Here is a 14,516-nt window from a genome sequence, read left to right on the forward strand (position 1 = left end):
CAGACTTCGATCGTTGCCGGATGTGACGCACCGGTCCAACAAAAGAAGGATCGAAACTTGGAGATAACCTCACCAAGAAACTAAGAAGTGTTCTAAACAAAGAACAATGAGAGAAACTCATAAAAAAGGACAAACAATCTGTTTTATTTCGTGGCTTTAATTGAGTTGGGAACATTCTCCAAGTGATTTCATGCGTAGAAGCCTCTTGTTTTGGAAGATATGAGTCAAACAATGAACATATATCTTTACTGTTTTCCATGATCAAGCCATGCATGCCTGTTTTGCCCGGTGCGCTACCCCACGGCACATCATTTGTGGTATAAATGTCTGTGTTAATATGTCAATAACCCGGGTTCGAACCATGTGTTTGACATTTTTTTAAGGTGAAGTCCACAAAATGTTGACGTGGCGCGATGAGAAGCCTTGAAACTGGCTCATTATAATGTTGATTTTGGTAATTACGATGGTCAGATTTATTTGTGTTGGAAAATATTATTATCCAAGGAAGTGTTTGTTTTGAACTTTGATTATAACTTTGATTATAACTATTGGCCGGAGGATGAAGTGTGGATTTTCTGTAATCAAGTTACATATTTATTTCCAAGGCTGCAGTTATCAACTAAGAGTTGTTATCACACTCAAGTGGTTTTGATTCTTTAGAGATTTTGCGTTTAAGAGTATATGTATTAACTATTGAAGGGAAATAACATCGACAAATTCAACGAATATATTAACCGGCAGTATTCAAACCTTGTTCGAGTTTAAGCCTCTACTATGGCTACTTATAGGAAATTAAAAAATATATAAAGCTTCAGAAGATCTGGCCACACTCAAGCGGCTTTGAACCTATTATGCATGAAGTAAAGGTTACGATTTATTTCTTCACCCAGTGGGCGATAGATTGTAGATAATTGAAGACAAAACCAAAGTTCAGAGAAGAAAAAACATAGGAAAATAATTATCAAAAGGCAGAAGCTAGCACTCACGGGGGCTTTTACGGTTCTTCTCTTTGCCTCCAAAGCTTGGCGGGCTTGCTTCATCGACTTCTATTGCTTTCGATTACACCGGTTTAGTTCAAATGTCCCTTAAAAATTGCACAGCTTAGTCCCATAAAGACAAGTGCACCACGACCATACTGTTGTAGTAGATTATATAAGTTATTTCAAAGGATGAGCAAATGGAGATATGCATGAAGAATATTTAAGGGTTTGCAGAGGTTTTACATGTCAATGAGAAAACGAACCACAACTGCGACGTTGTTGAGATCAGAGCCCTTGCAGGGAACCGTATTTGGCCAACAAAATCTGAAAGTTTCCAAAAAGTGTTGCAAATCAATAGCTAATTTGAATGTAAGGGATTCATGACTTTAGTTTTGAAAAGGGAAATATAAAACTATATCAGGAGTATTGGAATGAAGAACCAAAGAGAAGAAGATATTTGAGAAGGTCGCACCATACTAAACTACATACTATACTAATGGATAGTTTAGTATGAAGACAACTTAGTATTAGATAGTATAGTCTGAGATGACCGTTGAGAACATTTGGAAGAAAATGTGAACACAACAGATTCGAATTCGGGTAGAGCCTATTTCCATCCCATCCATATCTCTCTCTTAGGTCTATATATATATGTCAATGTATGTGTAATAAAGACTTAAAGAAATAAAATATTCCTTCTCTCTTGTCTACAAAATTTCACTCACTCTCTTTCTTGTTCCTGAGTGTTCATCACTTTGTTCTTCACAAACCTTACATGGTATCAGAGCTTTCTCCTAACCTCTTTTCTCTTCCGCAAAACTACTTTACTCTTTTTTTTTCTTTAATTCTCACGGTTTAAATCTCTCAAATTCTCAAGTTCTCAAGAAGCACTCTATTATCCAATATTGGAGCAAAGCAAGCCAGTGGCCATTCCAATCACTCTTAAGGGTGTAAACTACCTTCTGTGGTCAAGAATGACCAAGAATGCCCTTGGTGGAAGAGGTCTATGGTCACATGTCAAAGAAAATGAAGCACCAAGATGAACCAGCCAAGGAGAAGACGGCAAATAGATTGTGGTAGTAGATGAAGGCAAATGGATTCAAGAATACCTCATGGTGTTGTCTATTATCCATAGCTCACTTGATGGCCCCATAATGGAGGCTTACTCCTTCTGTGACACAGCAAAGGAGTTATGGGATACTTTGCAAAAGGTTTATGGAAACATATCCAACCTCAGTAGGGTCTTCGAGGTGAAAAAGGCCATCAACAGCCTGAACCAAGAAGATGCAGACTTCACAGCACACTTTGGGAAGTTTATAGCTCTTTGGGAAGAGCTAGAGATGTTGAGGCCGAGTACAATAGATCCGACCATCCTGAATGAGAGGCGTGATCAAGACAAAGTATTTGGACTACTTCTCTCACTCTCAATCCGGCTTACAATGATCTTATCAAGCATATCTTGAGAGCTGAGAAGTTACCAAGCCTAGAGGAGGTGTATTCCCAAATCAAAACGGAACAAGGGTCATTTGCTCTATTTGGAGGAAAAGAAGACCTCAGCTGAGATGGCATACGCCAACAAGGCGCACTTTCGATCAGATGTTAGGAAGAAGGGAGTGAATTGTGAGCATTGCAAGAATGTTGGCCACATGAAGAACCAATGTTGGATCCTTCACCCTCACCTTAGGCCACCATCAAGGTTTAACCAAACTAGAGCACATGAAGCTGTTCACCAAAATGTCCAGCAAATGGCTTAACCAATGCAGCAACAAGGTGAAGGAAGAGCCATGAGTTCTACTGCACACGTTGCTGGAACCACCTCTCAGCCACCTCAGGATGATGCATTCATCCGCAAGTCAGACATTGAGGCTCTCATAAAAGCTCTCAATGAAAATTATGGTAACATTAGTAGTAACGTTTATAATGCCTTAAAATCTCTTCATTGTTCATCACAAACGGCTAGGCCATTGATCATTGATTTAGGAGTTTCTCACCATATGATTAGGGATGTTAAACTAATTAGTGATGTTCAACCTTCCTTAGGAAGTTTTGTGATAGCTGATGGTGATAGAATACCCATTGAGGGCATAGGCAATCTGAAACTATTTGATAAAAAGTCTAAAGCTCTTTACATGCCTACATTTACATCTAACTTGCTCTCAGTTAAAAAGGCTACTACTGATCTTAACTGTCATGATATTTTTAGTCCTCATAAGGTTTTTTTTCAGAATATTGAGACAAGTAAGATGATTGGAAATGGTGTGAGCAAAAGAGACTTTTATTTGCTTGAAGACACCAAGCTTAGATCAGATTTTCATGCGACTTTTACTTCTACTTCTGTTTTAGCTTCTAATGTTTTATGACATTCTAGATTAGGTCACCCTCACTCTCGTGCCTTAAGGTTGATGTTGCCTAAGATTTTTTTTACAAATGATAGTTGTGAAGCTTGTATCCTAGGCAAACATTTCAAATCTGTTTTTCCTAAGTCATTAACTATCTATGAACATTGTTTTGATTTGGTTCATTCAGATGTGTGGACTGCTCCTTGTGCTTCTAGAGAGAACCATAAGTATTTTTTCACTTTTATAGATGAAAAATCCAAGTATACATGGCTGACCTTAATTCAATCTAAAGATATGGTGCTAGAAGCCTTTATGAACTTTCAAAGCTATGTTACTAACCATTACAGCGCAAATATTAAAATCTTTAGGTCTGATAATGGTGGGGAATACACAAGCCACACATTCAAGAATCATCTACCAAAACATGGAATAATTCATCAAACTAGTTGCCCTTATACACCACAACAAAATGGAGTAGATGAAAGGAAGAACCGACATCTCATGGAGGTTGCAAGAAGCATGATGTTCCATACTCATCATGTTATCTTATCAACCGAATACCAACCAGAGTTATTCATGATAGCTCTCCATTTGAGGTATTAACCAAGACTAAACCATCTATTGATCATTTGCGTGTGTTTGGGTGCCTTTGTTTGGTCTTGATTCCAGGAAAACAAAGAAACAAATTAGAAGCCAAAAGTGTCAAGGCAATGTTCATACGGTATTCAGCCAACCAGGAAGGGTACAAGTGCTATGCACCAGAGTTAAGAAAGGTTATGGTGTCAAGAGATGTGAAGTTTGTGGAATCCAAGGGGTATTATGATGAGAAGAGTTGGGAAAACCTTAGAGACCTTTCTCATACTACCTCGGATAAGGAAAAAATTGAGGATAATCTTGGTATCAGCCAACCAAAGCCAAGGGAAGAAGCAAATGGACCACCTACCCAAGAGGTTGAACATGTTGAAGAGGAAGTCCATGAGATCTATGGCAAATGGATGTGAAGAATGCATTCCTTCAATGGGATCTAGAGGATGAAGTCTACATGTGTCCACCTCCTGGTTTAAAGCATTTGGTTAAGCCAGGAAATGTTCTAAGACTAAAGAATGTAATTTATGAGCTGAAACAATCACCAAGAGCTTGGTACCACAAGTTGAGCACTACCTTGAATAGGAGAGGGTTTAGGCGATCTGAGGCAGACCACACTCTATTTACTCTCACCAGCCAACAAGGTATAGTAGTCATCCTTGTGTATGTTGATGATATCATCATCACAGGAAATGACAAAGAAGGTATACTAAAAACCAAAGCTTACTTGAAATCTGTATTTGAGATTAAGGATCTAAGTGAACTAAAGTATTTTCTTGGAACTGAAGTATGCCGCTCTAAAGAAGGGCTCTTCTTATCCCAAAGAAAATACACACTTGATCTCTTGAATGGAACATGTATTCTTGGAGAGAAACCAGCTAAGACACCATTGGAAGATGGCTACAAGATCTTGCATGAGGGGGAGTATGAAGACACTCAATTTGATGATCCAAAACAATACAGAAGACTAGTTGTTAAGCTCATATAATTAACCATTACTAAACCTGATATTTACTTTGCTGTGAACCAGGTGAGCCAGCACATGCAAGTGCCAAAGGTTCATCATTGGAATATGGTATAAAGGATTATTCGACTCCAGGCCAAGGAGTTTAGATGAGATGCAATGGGAACACTGAAGTGGTTGGATATTGTGATGCTGATTGGGCAGGAGATAGAAAGGATAGGAAGTCAACTACATGCTATTGTACTTTCATTGGAGGCAATCTTGTCACTCGAGAAAGCAAGAAGCAGAAGGTGGTCTCATGTTCAAGCGCTGAAGCAGAGTATCGAGCAATGAGGAAGCTCACAAAAAAATTGGTTTGGATAAAAGGGCTTCTAAAAGACTTAGGCATAGATATTACTACACCAATCACAGTGCATTGTGACAACTAGGCAGCCATTCACATAGCTTCGAACTCAGTGTTCCATGAAAGGACTAAACATATAGAGGTGGATTGCCATAAAGTGAGGCAAATGGTGGTACAAGGAGTTATCCTACCTTGCTACCAGAGCCGGACTTGGGCAGAGTCTCACGAAACATCCGTGGAGGGCCCCCACCACCTATTGGGGCCCCCATTTCTAATTTTTCCCTTTGTAGATATGTAATGTTAATATATTAATTTTATGTGCAAAGTCAAACTAAAAAAAAAGTTTTGGTTTGTACTGTACCAAATAAAAAAATATAAGTTATTAACATTAGCGCAAGTAACTTACGGTAAGTTATACGACTTTCTGTACTTTATTTTTATTTAAATAATCGTAAATATTATAATAAATTTAAATAAGTAAAAAACATCATTCTTAACTCACTAGAGGAAACTTACGAGAGATAGTCTTTTCAACTTCTCCTCTTCTCTTTACTCTGTAAAAGAAAGCAAGTTCATAAGAAAACCAGAGATTTTTTCTTGTTTTATAGTTTTTTCGATGTTGCTTTTTATTATCAAAGCTACGATAAGTTCATCTTTATTTCAAATAGGGCCCCGAAAATCTCAGGTCCGGCTCTGCTTGCTACACTAGGAGTGAAGATCAGCTAGCAGACATCTTCACCAAAGCCACAAGTACAAAGTTGTGTGAGTCCATTCTTTCCAAGCTTGGACTCATAGACATCTCTCGGCCATAGTCCTCTTAACCATGAAGGCTCTACTCTTTTTCCTTGGTATGTTTTTTTCCACTGGATTTTGCATACTAAGTTTTTTAATGAGGGAGTTCTTCATGGTTTCCAAGCTCGATCCATCCATATGGTCAAGCTTGAGGGGGAGTATTGGAATGAAGAACTAAAGAGAAGAAGATATTTGAGAAGGTCGCACCATACTATACTACATACTATACTAATGGATAGTTTAGTACGAAGACAACTTGGTATTAGATAGTATAATCTGAGATGACCGTTGAGAACATTTGGAAGGTGTGAACACAACATATTTGAATTCTGGTGGAGCCTATTTCCATCCCATTCATATATCTCTCCTAGGTCCATATATATGTCATTGTATGTGTAATAAAGACTTAAAGAAATAAAATCCTCCTTCTCTCTTTCTTGTCTAGAAAATCTCACTCACTCTCTCTCTCTCTCTTGTTCTTGAGTATTCATCACTTTTTTCTTCACAAATCTTACAAAGAGTTCTGATATATGGTGTTTTCAACATCATAGTATATGTGTTTCTTGAGGTCTTTCAGTCTTCTATCGAATCTGTCTAGTCCTTTTGTGATTATTTCAGGTACGGAGTAGGCAGAAGAATGGAAGAGAGGATGCATGAAGAAAGATGCCATTCTGGAGCGTTTCACGCGGAACAGCCAGTCAGAGCAGCCCGAAGATTGTTCCCACAGCAGAACAGCCGAGAGACTGTTCCCGACAAATAAGGAAACCTCCAAGATTATTTCGGGAGTTTGCCCTAGCTACCCTATTCCTCCTTGGAGATTATCGACACCTCCATATAAAAACACTACCCTATCTATTTTTACTTTCTACGCTAGTTTTTGCAAGAGACTGAGACTTGTATTTGGCGATTGCAACTTGTACGGGGGAAGGCTTCATCTCTCACCTAGAGAAGATTATCCTGAACCCTTGTTTCTTGTTTTATTATATGCAGTATTATTCAGAAATGTTGTCTTTAAAATCTTGCATTATGATCGAGTAGTCGGCCAGCTCGCCTAGGGTATTACGGTGTTGATTATACGAGCTAAACATAGATAAGCGATTCTCTTGTGTCTTCATTTATATAGCTCTTATTGCTTGCATTAATCTGATCAGTTAATGTTTGAACTTAAGTTTAATCACCTCGCTAACCGTGTAGGAGATGACTTGACATGATATGAATGAGCTTAGTAACCCTAATCAGCGAAAGTAGATATTAGGGTGTTAAGTGAACTTATCGGACTTGATCTCTAAGGCTTGCCATCGTATCTTGTTCCAAGCGAAAGCTTAGGCAGCAAGATCGATTCGCAAAGGGAGCAGCACCACGACAGTGGGCTGATCCAGTGGAGTGATCCGAGTTCTAGATGGTTTCCTATTGCGCTTGAATAATTGTTTGGCTCAGTATCAGCACTCAATGAATTACCCTAGGCTAGCTTCTTGTTTAAATCGAATACAACCTCTTGTTACTTGTTTCTTATGTCATCATTGAAATCAAAACTCATTATTGTTCTTAGCTTGATACAGAACTCATAAGGATAAAGTGTAAACTGGTTCTGTGGATTGAATCTCAAATATTACAATTAAAACTGTTAAACTTGACAATAGTAATGATTCATTTTTAGTGTATCAAGTTCTAAGTTTATGTTTTCTAGAGCCTTGAGATGGCCGGATTTCTGGAGCATGAACTTCTAAAGGTTAATGACAAGAGCAATGGTCAGACCTCATCAATAGTGGTTGTGGGGATGAAACGGATGACAAAAAGATGGGGCGTAATCTTGTATATTCGTCGACCGATTAACACTGACGATCGCACCGGTTCGTAAAGATTCACGTTACTGATTGGCACGTGCAGCCGGGATGAGCCCTGGATGGCAAAATTCTGAACAATCAGACAGAATAATAAATTTTCTAAGCCAAATGTTTGAGTTTTGAGTGATAATTGATGGAACAGATCATTCACGTGAGACTAACAATGTCTGTAACTTTTCATCTAGGAAGAGAGGGTGGTACCCATAAATTTTTTATTCTTCTTGATGTTAAGTGAACATTATATAATGTATTAGGCATAAGCAATTTGACTCCAAAAAAAAAACTCTTTGTCGTATAGTTTTTTTGTCGTATAGATTTAGTATAGTTAATATTAATGAGTTCCAAATGTATAGATTCTATGGGCCTTGAATTTGTCATCGTAACTTGATTCGATGGGCTTCCGTTTTGTGTGGGATTTCTGAATAATTTAAAATTTGAGCAGCTGATTGGTTGATTAATAAGTAACAAAAATAATTAAAATTTTCAAATAAGGAAATGGCATAGCATTGTAAATAATTCTAAAAGGTAAGGGCAGAATCCTAATAAAGATTCTGCTTTAATAGTATAGATAACTTAGGGGTAGATAATGGAATATCGTTACGTACCATATGAGTCACAATCATCACAGCCACCTATTTGATTAAATATAAAACTCAGATAGTTTAATGAGTAAAGATTGTAAAAAGCAAGGTATTATAATCCATATAAACTTACAGTCGTAATATTTTTGCTTGAATGTTGGTCGATCATTGATCAGATGAACTGAAAATATACACCGTTTTAGTAATAGCCAACAAAACTTTTTAATTTGAAAATGAAATATTTCTGAGACTCAGGACATACCTTTTGATTTTGTACGTGATCCACGGGGATGACCTCGTTTCCTTTTGAATGTATGTCCGGCTGAAATGTTTGTACGGTGAACATGAAAGTAATACAATGTGTGGTGAATAAAGAATTAAGAGAAAATGTGTACGGCAAATCAGATAAAAATAAACATATCATATCGACCATATAATAAAATGTAACATTTTCGTATATTTTATTATTTGAATTTTAGAAAATGACTATAAAATACAAATATTATTCAAATTCTCACATTAAAATTTGTGACCAAGTGTTTTTAAATTGTATTGTAAAAAATATAAATAATCGTAAAACATATGAGTGAAAATTTTCATTTAATAGATATTCAAAAAAAAAATATATATTAAATTATATACCCTATAAAAATATTTAAAAAAAATTATTACAAATTTCATTGATGATTTGCAGTGAATCTTCAAGAGCTGTTATGAGTTATTAAAATTATTAAAAGTCTCACATTATTTTTTTTATCACGAGCTTACAATTTTTGTTATAAAATATGCATAAAATCGTAAAGCCATACGATTAATAATTTCCATTTAATAGATATCTATACTAAAATATGTTATATATTTAGGTTAATATGATTTTTGCCCAAGTATAATTTCCAAAAAAAAACAATTTATGTTAATATCATTTAAATTTATTTTTATATATACAAAATATATTAAAAATGGTTGTTTAGATTCACTTACCCTATAATTTATCATTGGTCAATTTTACTATTTAGTTAAATTCTAATTATTTGTATTTTTAACCCAATACTTAAAACTTGAAACAAAATAAATGTTAAACATAATAATATGATTTTAGCCCACAATTTACTTCATATCTCAATAACAACTTATAAAAAAACTAATAACTTCTCACTTATATCTATACTATTAAAGCAGAATCCTATTGTCTTTTTTACCTTAACCTGCCATTTTCTTTACTGACATTGCATGTTTCATTAAGGGCAATCAAGTAATATTAATAACACATCTATATTGGGTCATTTTTTTTGGATCCAGCCCACATCAGATTTCTCTTGGGCCATTTGGGCCGATTAATAAATCAAATCCAATTCTCACATTTTTTTTTTCCTTTGGGCCATTGAGTCCAAGTTCAAATAATTTTTTTTCAACTATTCTTAATTATTTTTTTTCTTTTCTTAATATAATTTAAGCATTCATAAAAAAATTGATTTTTTCATTGAAAAGTATAAATCTTTATTAAAAGTATATAATTTTTTTTATTAAAATATTAACCACATAATAAAATTAATTTATCAGAGTTATACCAACTTAATTCATTAAAGAAATAAAGTTTAATTTTTTAAACATAAATAGTCATTTAAAATGAAATACGATAAATAAAGATAAAAAGTTTAAGTCTTTTATAAAATAAAACACAAATATATGAAAATATGACATTTACTAAATATTTGTAAATTAAAAAAATAAAAAATAAACCCGCGCTTTGAAAGCGCGGATCAAAATCTAGTTCATCACTTATAAATCCAACGTAAGGAAAAAACATAAATAATTATAAAAATAGCATGGTTTATTTAGTCTTTAAAAAACATGTATAAAATTTAAATAATATAAATATTTTTAATTAACAAAAACTATATTAAATATCTACTCTAAAATTTTAAACTATTTTTAAATATTCATATATCCTTTTAAATATTGGGAAGGTGAGTTATGTGTCCTTCTCGCTATATAGATTATATATACATAAGTGCCCTGATATATGTTCTCCCAGTCTTTTTAAAAAACCAAACTAACCGATTAAGTAAAAACCTAATTTTTGTTTAGTTGCCGAATTGAACCGGACCCTCTACACCGAAACAAATTAAATTTTTTTTGGCAGTTTGTTTTGGTTAATAACCACATGCCTATGTTCTCCAGTGAACGTGAACTTGTCTTTCTCTTGTTACTCACCTATTGCATACTATTTTTATATGTTAACAATAATCGAGAACTAAATTAGTATGCTTTGCTACATGTACTATGTCTTAATATCTCAATTTGATGCTGCAAAACTGAGAAAACTCCGTCCGAGTTTCAAGGAGAATGGAGGCACTGTTAAAGCAGGAAATGCCTCTAGCATAAGGTTATATTCTCATATAGAGTTTTAACTTCTTTTTTCTTAAGTAAAATTTTTTGTTTCCTTTTGAACTGTGATGGTGCAGCTGCCTCCATTCGCCTCCATTCTTAAGTAAAGTTTTTGGGAAATTCTTATATGAAAGATTTTGAGTTAGAAGTAGCTTTGCAACTTTATATGGTGAATGAGTAGAATTGCAAACTAAAACTAATTTATGGTTAAATTTGGATTGGATATTCCTATTCTTTGGCTACAAAGAAACTGTAACCCCAAAAAAAAAAACCACGGTTGCTGGATGCTTCTAATTTTTTATTTCCCGAGAGAAATAGGCAGGAGATTAGGTATTTACCTGTAACTTCTATGGGTTGGTCATTGGGGGAGGGGGCTATCCATTCCGTTGAAACAGCGATCCTTACAACCAACTTATTCCAGACGGTAGGAGACAACGCGTGTGTACGGGTATGTTGCTTGGACGTATAGAAGAGACAGATGAGTTCTTGGATTTTTCTTAAGTCTTCTTATTTTTTACGCAAGAGAAGGATGAGTTTTTGGAAGAGTTTGATTTTCTTATGCATTTTTCTTTCCCTTTGAAAGGATATAGTTAATGATTGTAATTGCTGGTTTAATGAAATATATTACTTTCATTTTCAGATGAAGATTTTACATAAATATGGGATCTTATGGAATATGGAATTTTCAGAGGATTCGAATATTGGATATAGTCAAGGAATTTTCTGTTGTGTGTGTGAAACGGCGAGAGGGAGATCGATAAGTGGATATGGGCTATGTAGATATTCAAATCCAGCGAATTATCTTCTGAGGCCAAACCGTTTGGATTTGCTATTCTTCGTGTTCGTCTCTAGTATATGGTGTTTTGGATTTGTGCGCAGAAGGAGAAGAGAGTGTTGGTAGCAGAGTTAATGCCTAATGATACACTCTCGAAACATCTATTTCATTATAAAAGCCTCTTTTTTAATATAATGAGATGCTTTCTAAAACATAGAAACTCTAATCATTAAAATTTTGCAAACAGGAAAAAAAGATAATGTCTAAGAACCCATTGAATTCAAAACATTAAACTAATTGACTTAAAAGAAAGGGAAACTCTACATAAAAAAGAGAGTTCAATTGATTAAAAGACAAAGTCTGAAATGGAAGAAACAAAGCAATGTCTTTATAGAAACCAAAATAGTACTTAAACTGAAGCAAACTTTAAAAAAACCAACGCAACTGCAAAGCAAAGACTTAAACATCAATGATCTGAAGCTTCAATTCTCACACCTTGGCCGTTTGACTTTCTCTGGATCAACACTGTCAAACGTCCTCTTACTCTCCTCATATGCAGAATCTCCACAGCTTTTTGAAGGCTCACACACGTCATTTCCAGTCTGCATTGTTTCCTCGGACGTTGCAGCAATGTCGTTACCAAGAGAGGCTTCTGTGGGTGGTGGTGTGTCTAGAGGGAGGATCTTGGTGACAGTTATAGCTCGGGGGTTGCCAGAAAAGTTATGGTATGTAACTTTCACACAAAACTTATGTGTCTGTCCGATTGTGTTGATTAAAGCTTCCGGGACAGGCACCTCATGGTCAGGTCCTTTGTTTTCATTAGCCTTGCATTCAAGTACAATAGTGTGAGTTTAAATCAGTTGAGAGTATAAACTGATAGACATTTACCTCAAAGTAGCTGCTAACTAACTCAGAGGCGTGCCTCCCAGTCAAATCACGACCAGCATCACCAAGCAGGACAATAAAAGCTTGTTCATTGCTGTCATATACATAAATCTTTGCACGGTACCTGTTATGAAAGAATGAGAAGTTAATAATCCAAAACTAATATAAGAGAAAGTGTAATTGAATATTGAGGCCAGAGAACATATTGTGCAACTCCAGCTGTGTTAACCTTCACACATCTTGTCTTCGTACAAATCAATGAGTTTGCGCCTTTGGTAGCCTTACTATGGCACTCAGTGCATGCAATATTACCAAGCAGATCCATGAACAACATCATCAATCGTAGCAGTGCACTCAAAAAAGGCATCCTGCAACAGTTCAAAAGCATTTGATATAAATATCTAAGCGTTTCAAAATGAGTAAGAAATATTTAGCTTTCCTGAGTCATGTAAGAGAATATATCTGCTATAGTCAGCATCTCACGCTTAGTGACCACCTCTGCACTAACCTGCTTAGCAATCTCTGGGTTTGAGCCGAGCCTAACAAAAAATAAAAAGCATTGCTTCAGTCAATCACTTCAATTTGTGTAACTGTGTGATTAACATGAACTTGTATAGATGGGGGTACATACCAGGTGAAGTAATCAATGGTTGGTTGGACATCATAGTCCATGAAAACCCGTGTGGGGGACATAGAGGTCACTGCAAGGGTACCTATACAATAACGGAAGAAGCATTAAAAATGATTTAGTGTAAAATTAGCAGCCAATGTCAAAGAAGAAAACGTTTTTAGAATGTTTAATAAGCTAGAACATGACACAATGATTAGTGAAAACGTGAGACCAAAGAGTTAAATGATTGATTGAACAATTAGCAACCAATGACAAATACGTAAACGTCTTAGGAAAACATGTCACAATTATCAGTGAAAACGTGAGTCTAAAGAGATAAATGATTACCTCCGAGACGTTTAGTGTTAACAGCTGTGACCAAAAGTACTGTGGGAGTGTTTTCATAGGACTTAAACTTCTTGCAGAAGTCTGTTGCAGCCTGGTCCCAAAGGTAGAGCTTCATGACAGGTCCTTTGCAAAAATAATCTCTTAGGGATTTAGGAACTAAAGAGAGATGGTGTATTGAAAATAAAAGAACACACTTACTCATGTGATTGCACATGAACCATAATGTGCCGAGTGGTAGTGATCTTTACTTCATCAAGGGTGGGACGCTCGATAAGAGTCTGTCCATCGACCAGCTTCATGTGGCCAACAACATCTATAACATTTATCATAAAGAGTGTAATTTAGATGGCTAATGTAAAACTATAGAAACGAAATACTTGAAATAATTCACTACAAGAAAACGTAAGTTTAACGACAACGGTTTTTCTCGTGAGTTCGTCGTAAAAGAGGGTTTACAAGGAATTAGCGAGGAAACAGGTTTAGTCGTTATACGTTCGTCGTAACGCATATTTCCTCGCTAATTTATCGTAAAATAGCGAGGAAACCATTTCGTCGTAAAAACGAAGAAAACAAATCGTCGTAAAGACCACGTAGACAATCCACGTAAGAATGTCGCTACCATTCCTCGTAAATACCACGAAAGCATTTCCTCTTAAACGACACGTACATATCTCGAAAGTATTTCCTTGTAAAATTCACGTAATTACCTTGAAATGTTTTCCTCGTAATTTTCACGTAAATACCTTGAAAGTATTTCCTCGTAAAATACTCGTTTAACATTTCTCGTGATTTCCTCGTAAATGTTCAACGTAAATAAGTCGTAGATTAGCTACAAATCTACTTCATTTTATTATTTAACAAATTTAAAAATATAATTAAAAAATATTTAAAATTATTTAATTTATGAATAAAATTAAAATTTAAAAAATAAATAAATACGCAAATATTTTATATATAAATAAGTTTTGAATTTATAATACAACCACGGAAAAAAAAAAGAACTAAGAGTCGTGCATCGCCAAGGAATTCATCACTCTTCATGTCTACATCCTCCTCGGCATGTGTGTCGTCGGATGGTCCCT

The 14,516-nt window shown here is 35.3% G+C and overlaps 1 protein-coding gene and 1 long non-coding RNA gene across 3 annotated transcripts; one reads left to right on the forward strand and one right to left on the reverse strand.

Annotated features, from left to right (window-relative positions):
• Positions 1–7,703: 7,703 nt before the first annotated feature.
• LOC106316986 lies at positions 7,704–11,239 on the reverse strand. Of its 2 annotated transcripts, XR_001265023.1 has the most exons (5): positions 11,155–11,239; positions 8,691–8,750; positions 8,562–8,609; positions 8,453–8,479; positions 7,704–7,902 (listed from the first exon to the last, which is right to left on the reverse strand). It is a non-coding gene; the product is annotated as an uncharacterized LOC106316986 (long non-coding RNA). The 2 variants fall into 2 exon arrangements; XR_001265022.1 differs by lacking the exon at positions 7,704–7,902 and having other exon boundaries at positions 8,424–8,479.
• Positions 10,673–11,765, forward strand: LOC106316985. The gene is made up of 3 exons (XM_013754851.1): positions 10,673–10,814; positions 11,135–11,264; positions 11,457–11,765. The coding sequence occupies exons 1-3, from the start codon at positions 10,693–10,695 to the stop codon at positions 11,715–11,717; spliced, it is 513 nt and encodes a 170-aa protein (XP_013610305.1). The 5' UTR covers positions 10,673–10,692; the 3' UTR covers positions 11,718–11,765.
• Positions 11,766–14,516: the final 2,751 nt, after the last annotated feature.

Source organism: Brassica oleracea, chromosome C9 (genome assembly GCF_000695525.1).
Source record: "Brassica oleracea var. oleracea cultivar TO1000 chromosome C9, BOL, whole genome shotgun sequence".
Classification (NCBI taxonomy): Eukaryota; Viridiplantae; Streptophyta; class Magnoliopsida; order Brassicales; family Brassicaceae; genus Brassica; species Brassica oleracea.

Bases quoted from the DNA above. Each gene is read 5' to 3' on its own strand.
- LOC106316985 (XM_013754851.1), top strand. From the start codon at position 10,693: ATGCTTTGCTACATGTACTATGTCTTAATATCTCAATTTGATGCTGCA. The intron at 10,815-11,134 runs GTTATATTCTCA...CGAGAGAAATAG, and splicing joins GGAAATGCCTCTAGCATAAG to GCAGGAGATTAGGTATTTAC. The intron at 11,265-11,456 runs GTATGTTGCTTG...TTTCATTTTCAG, and splicing joins GAGACAACGCGTGTGTACGG to ATGAAGATTTTACATAAATA.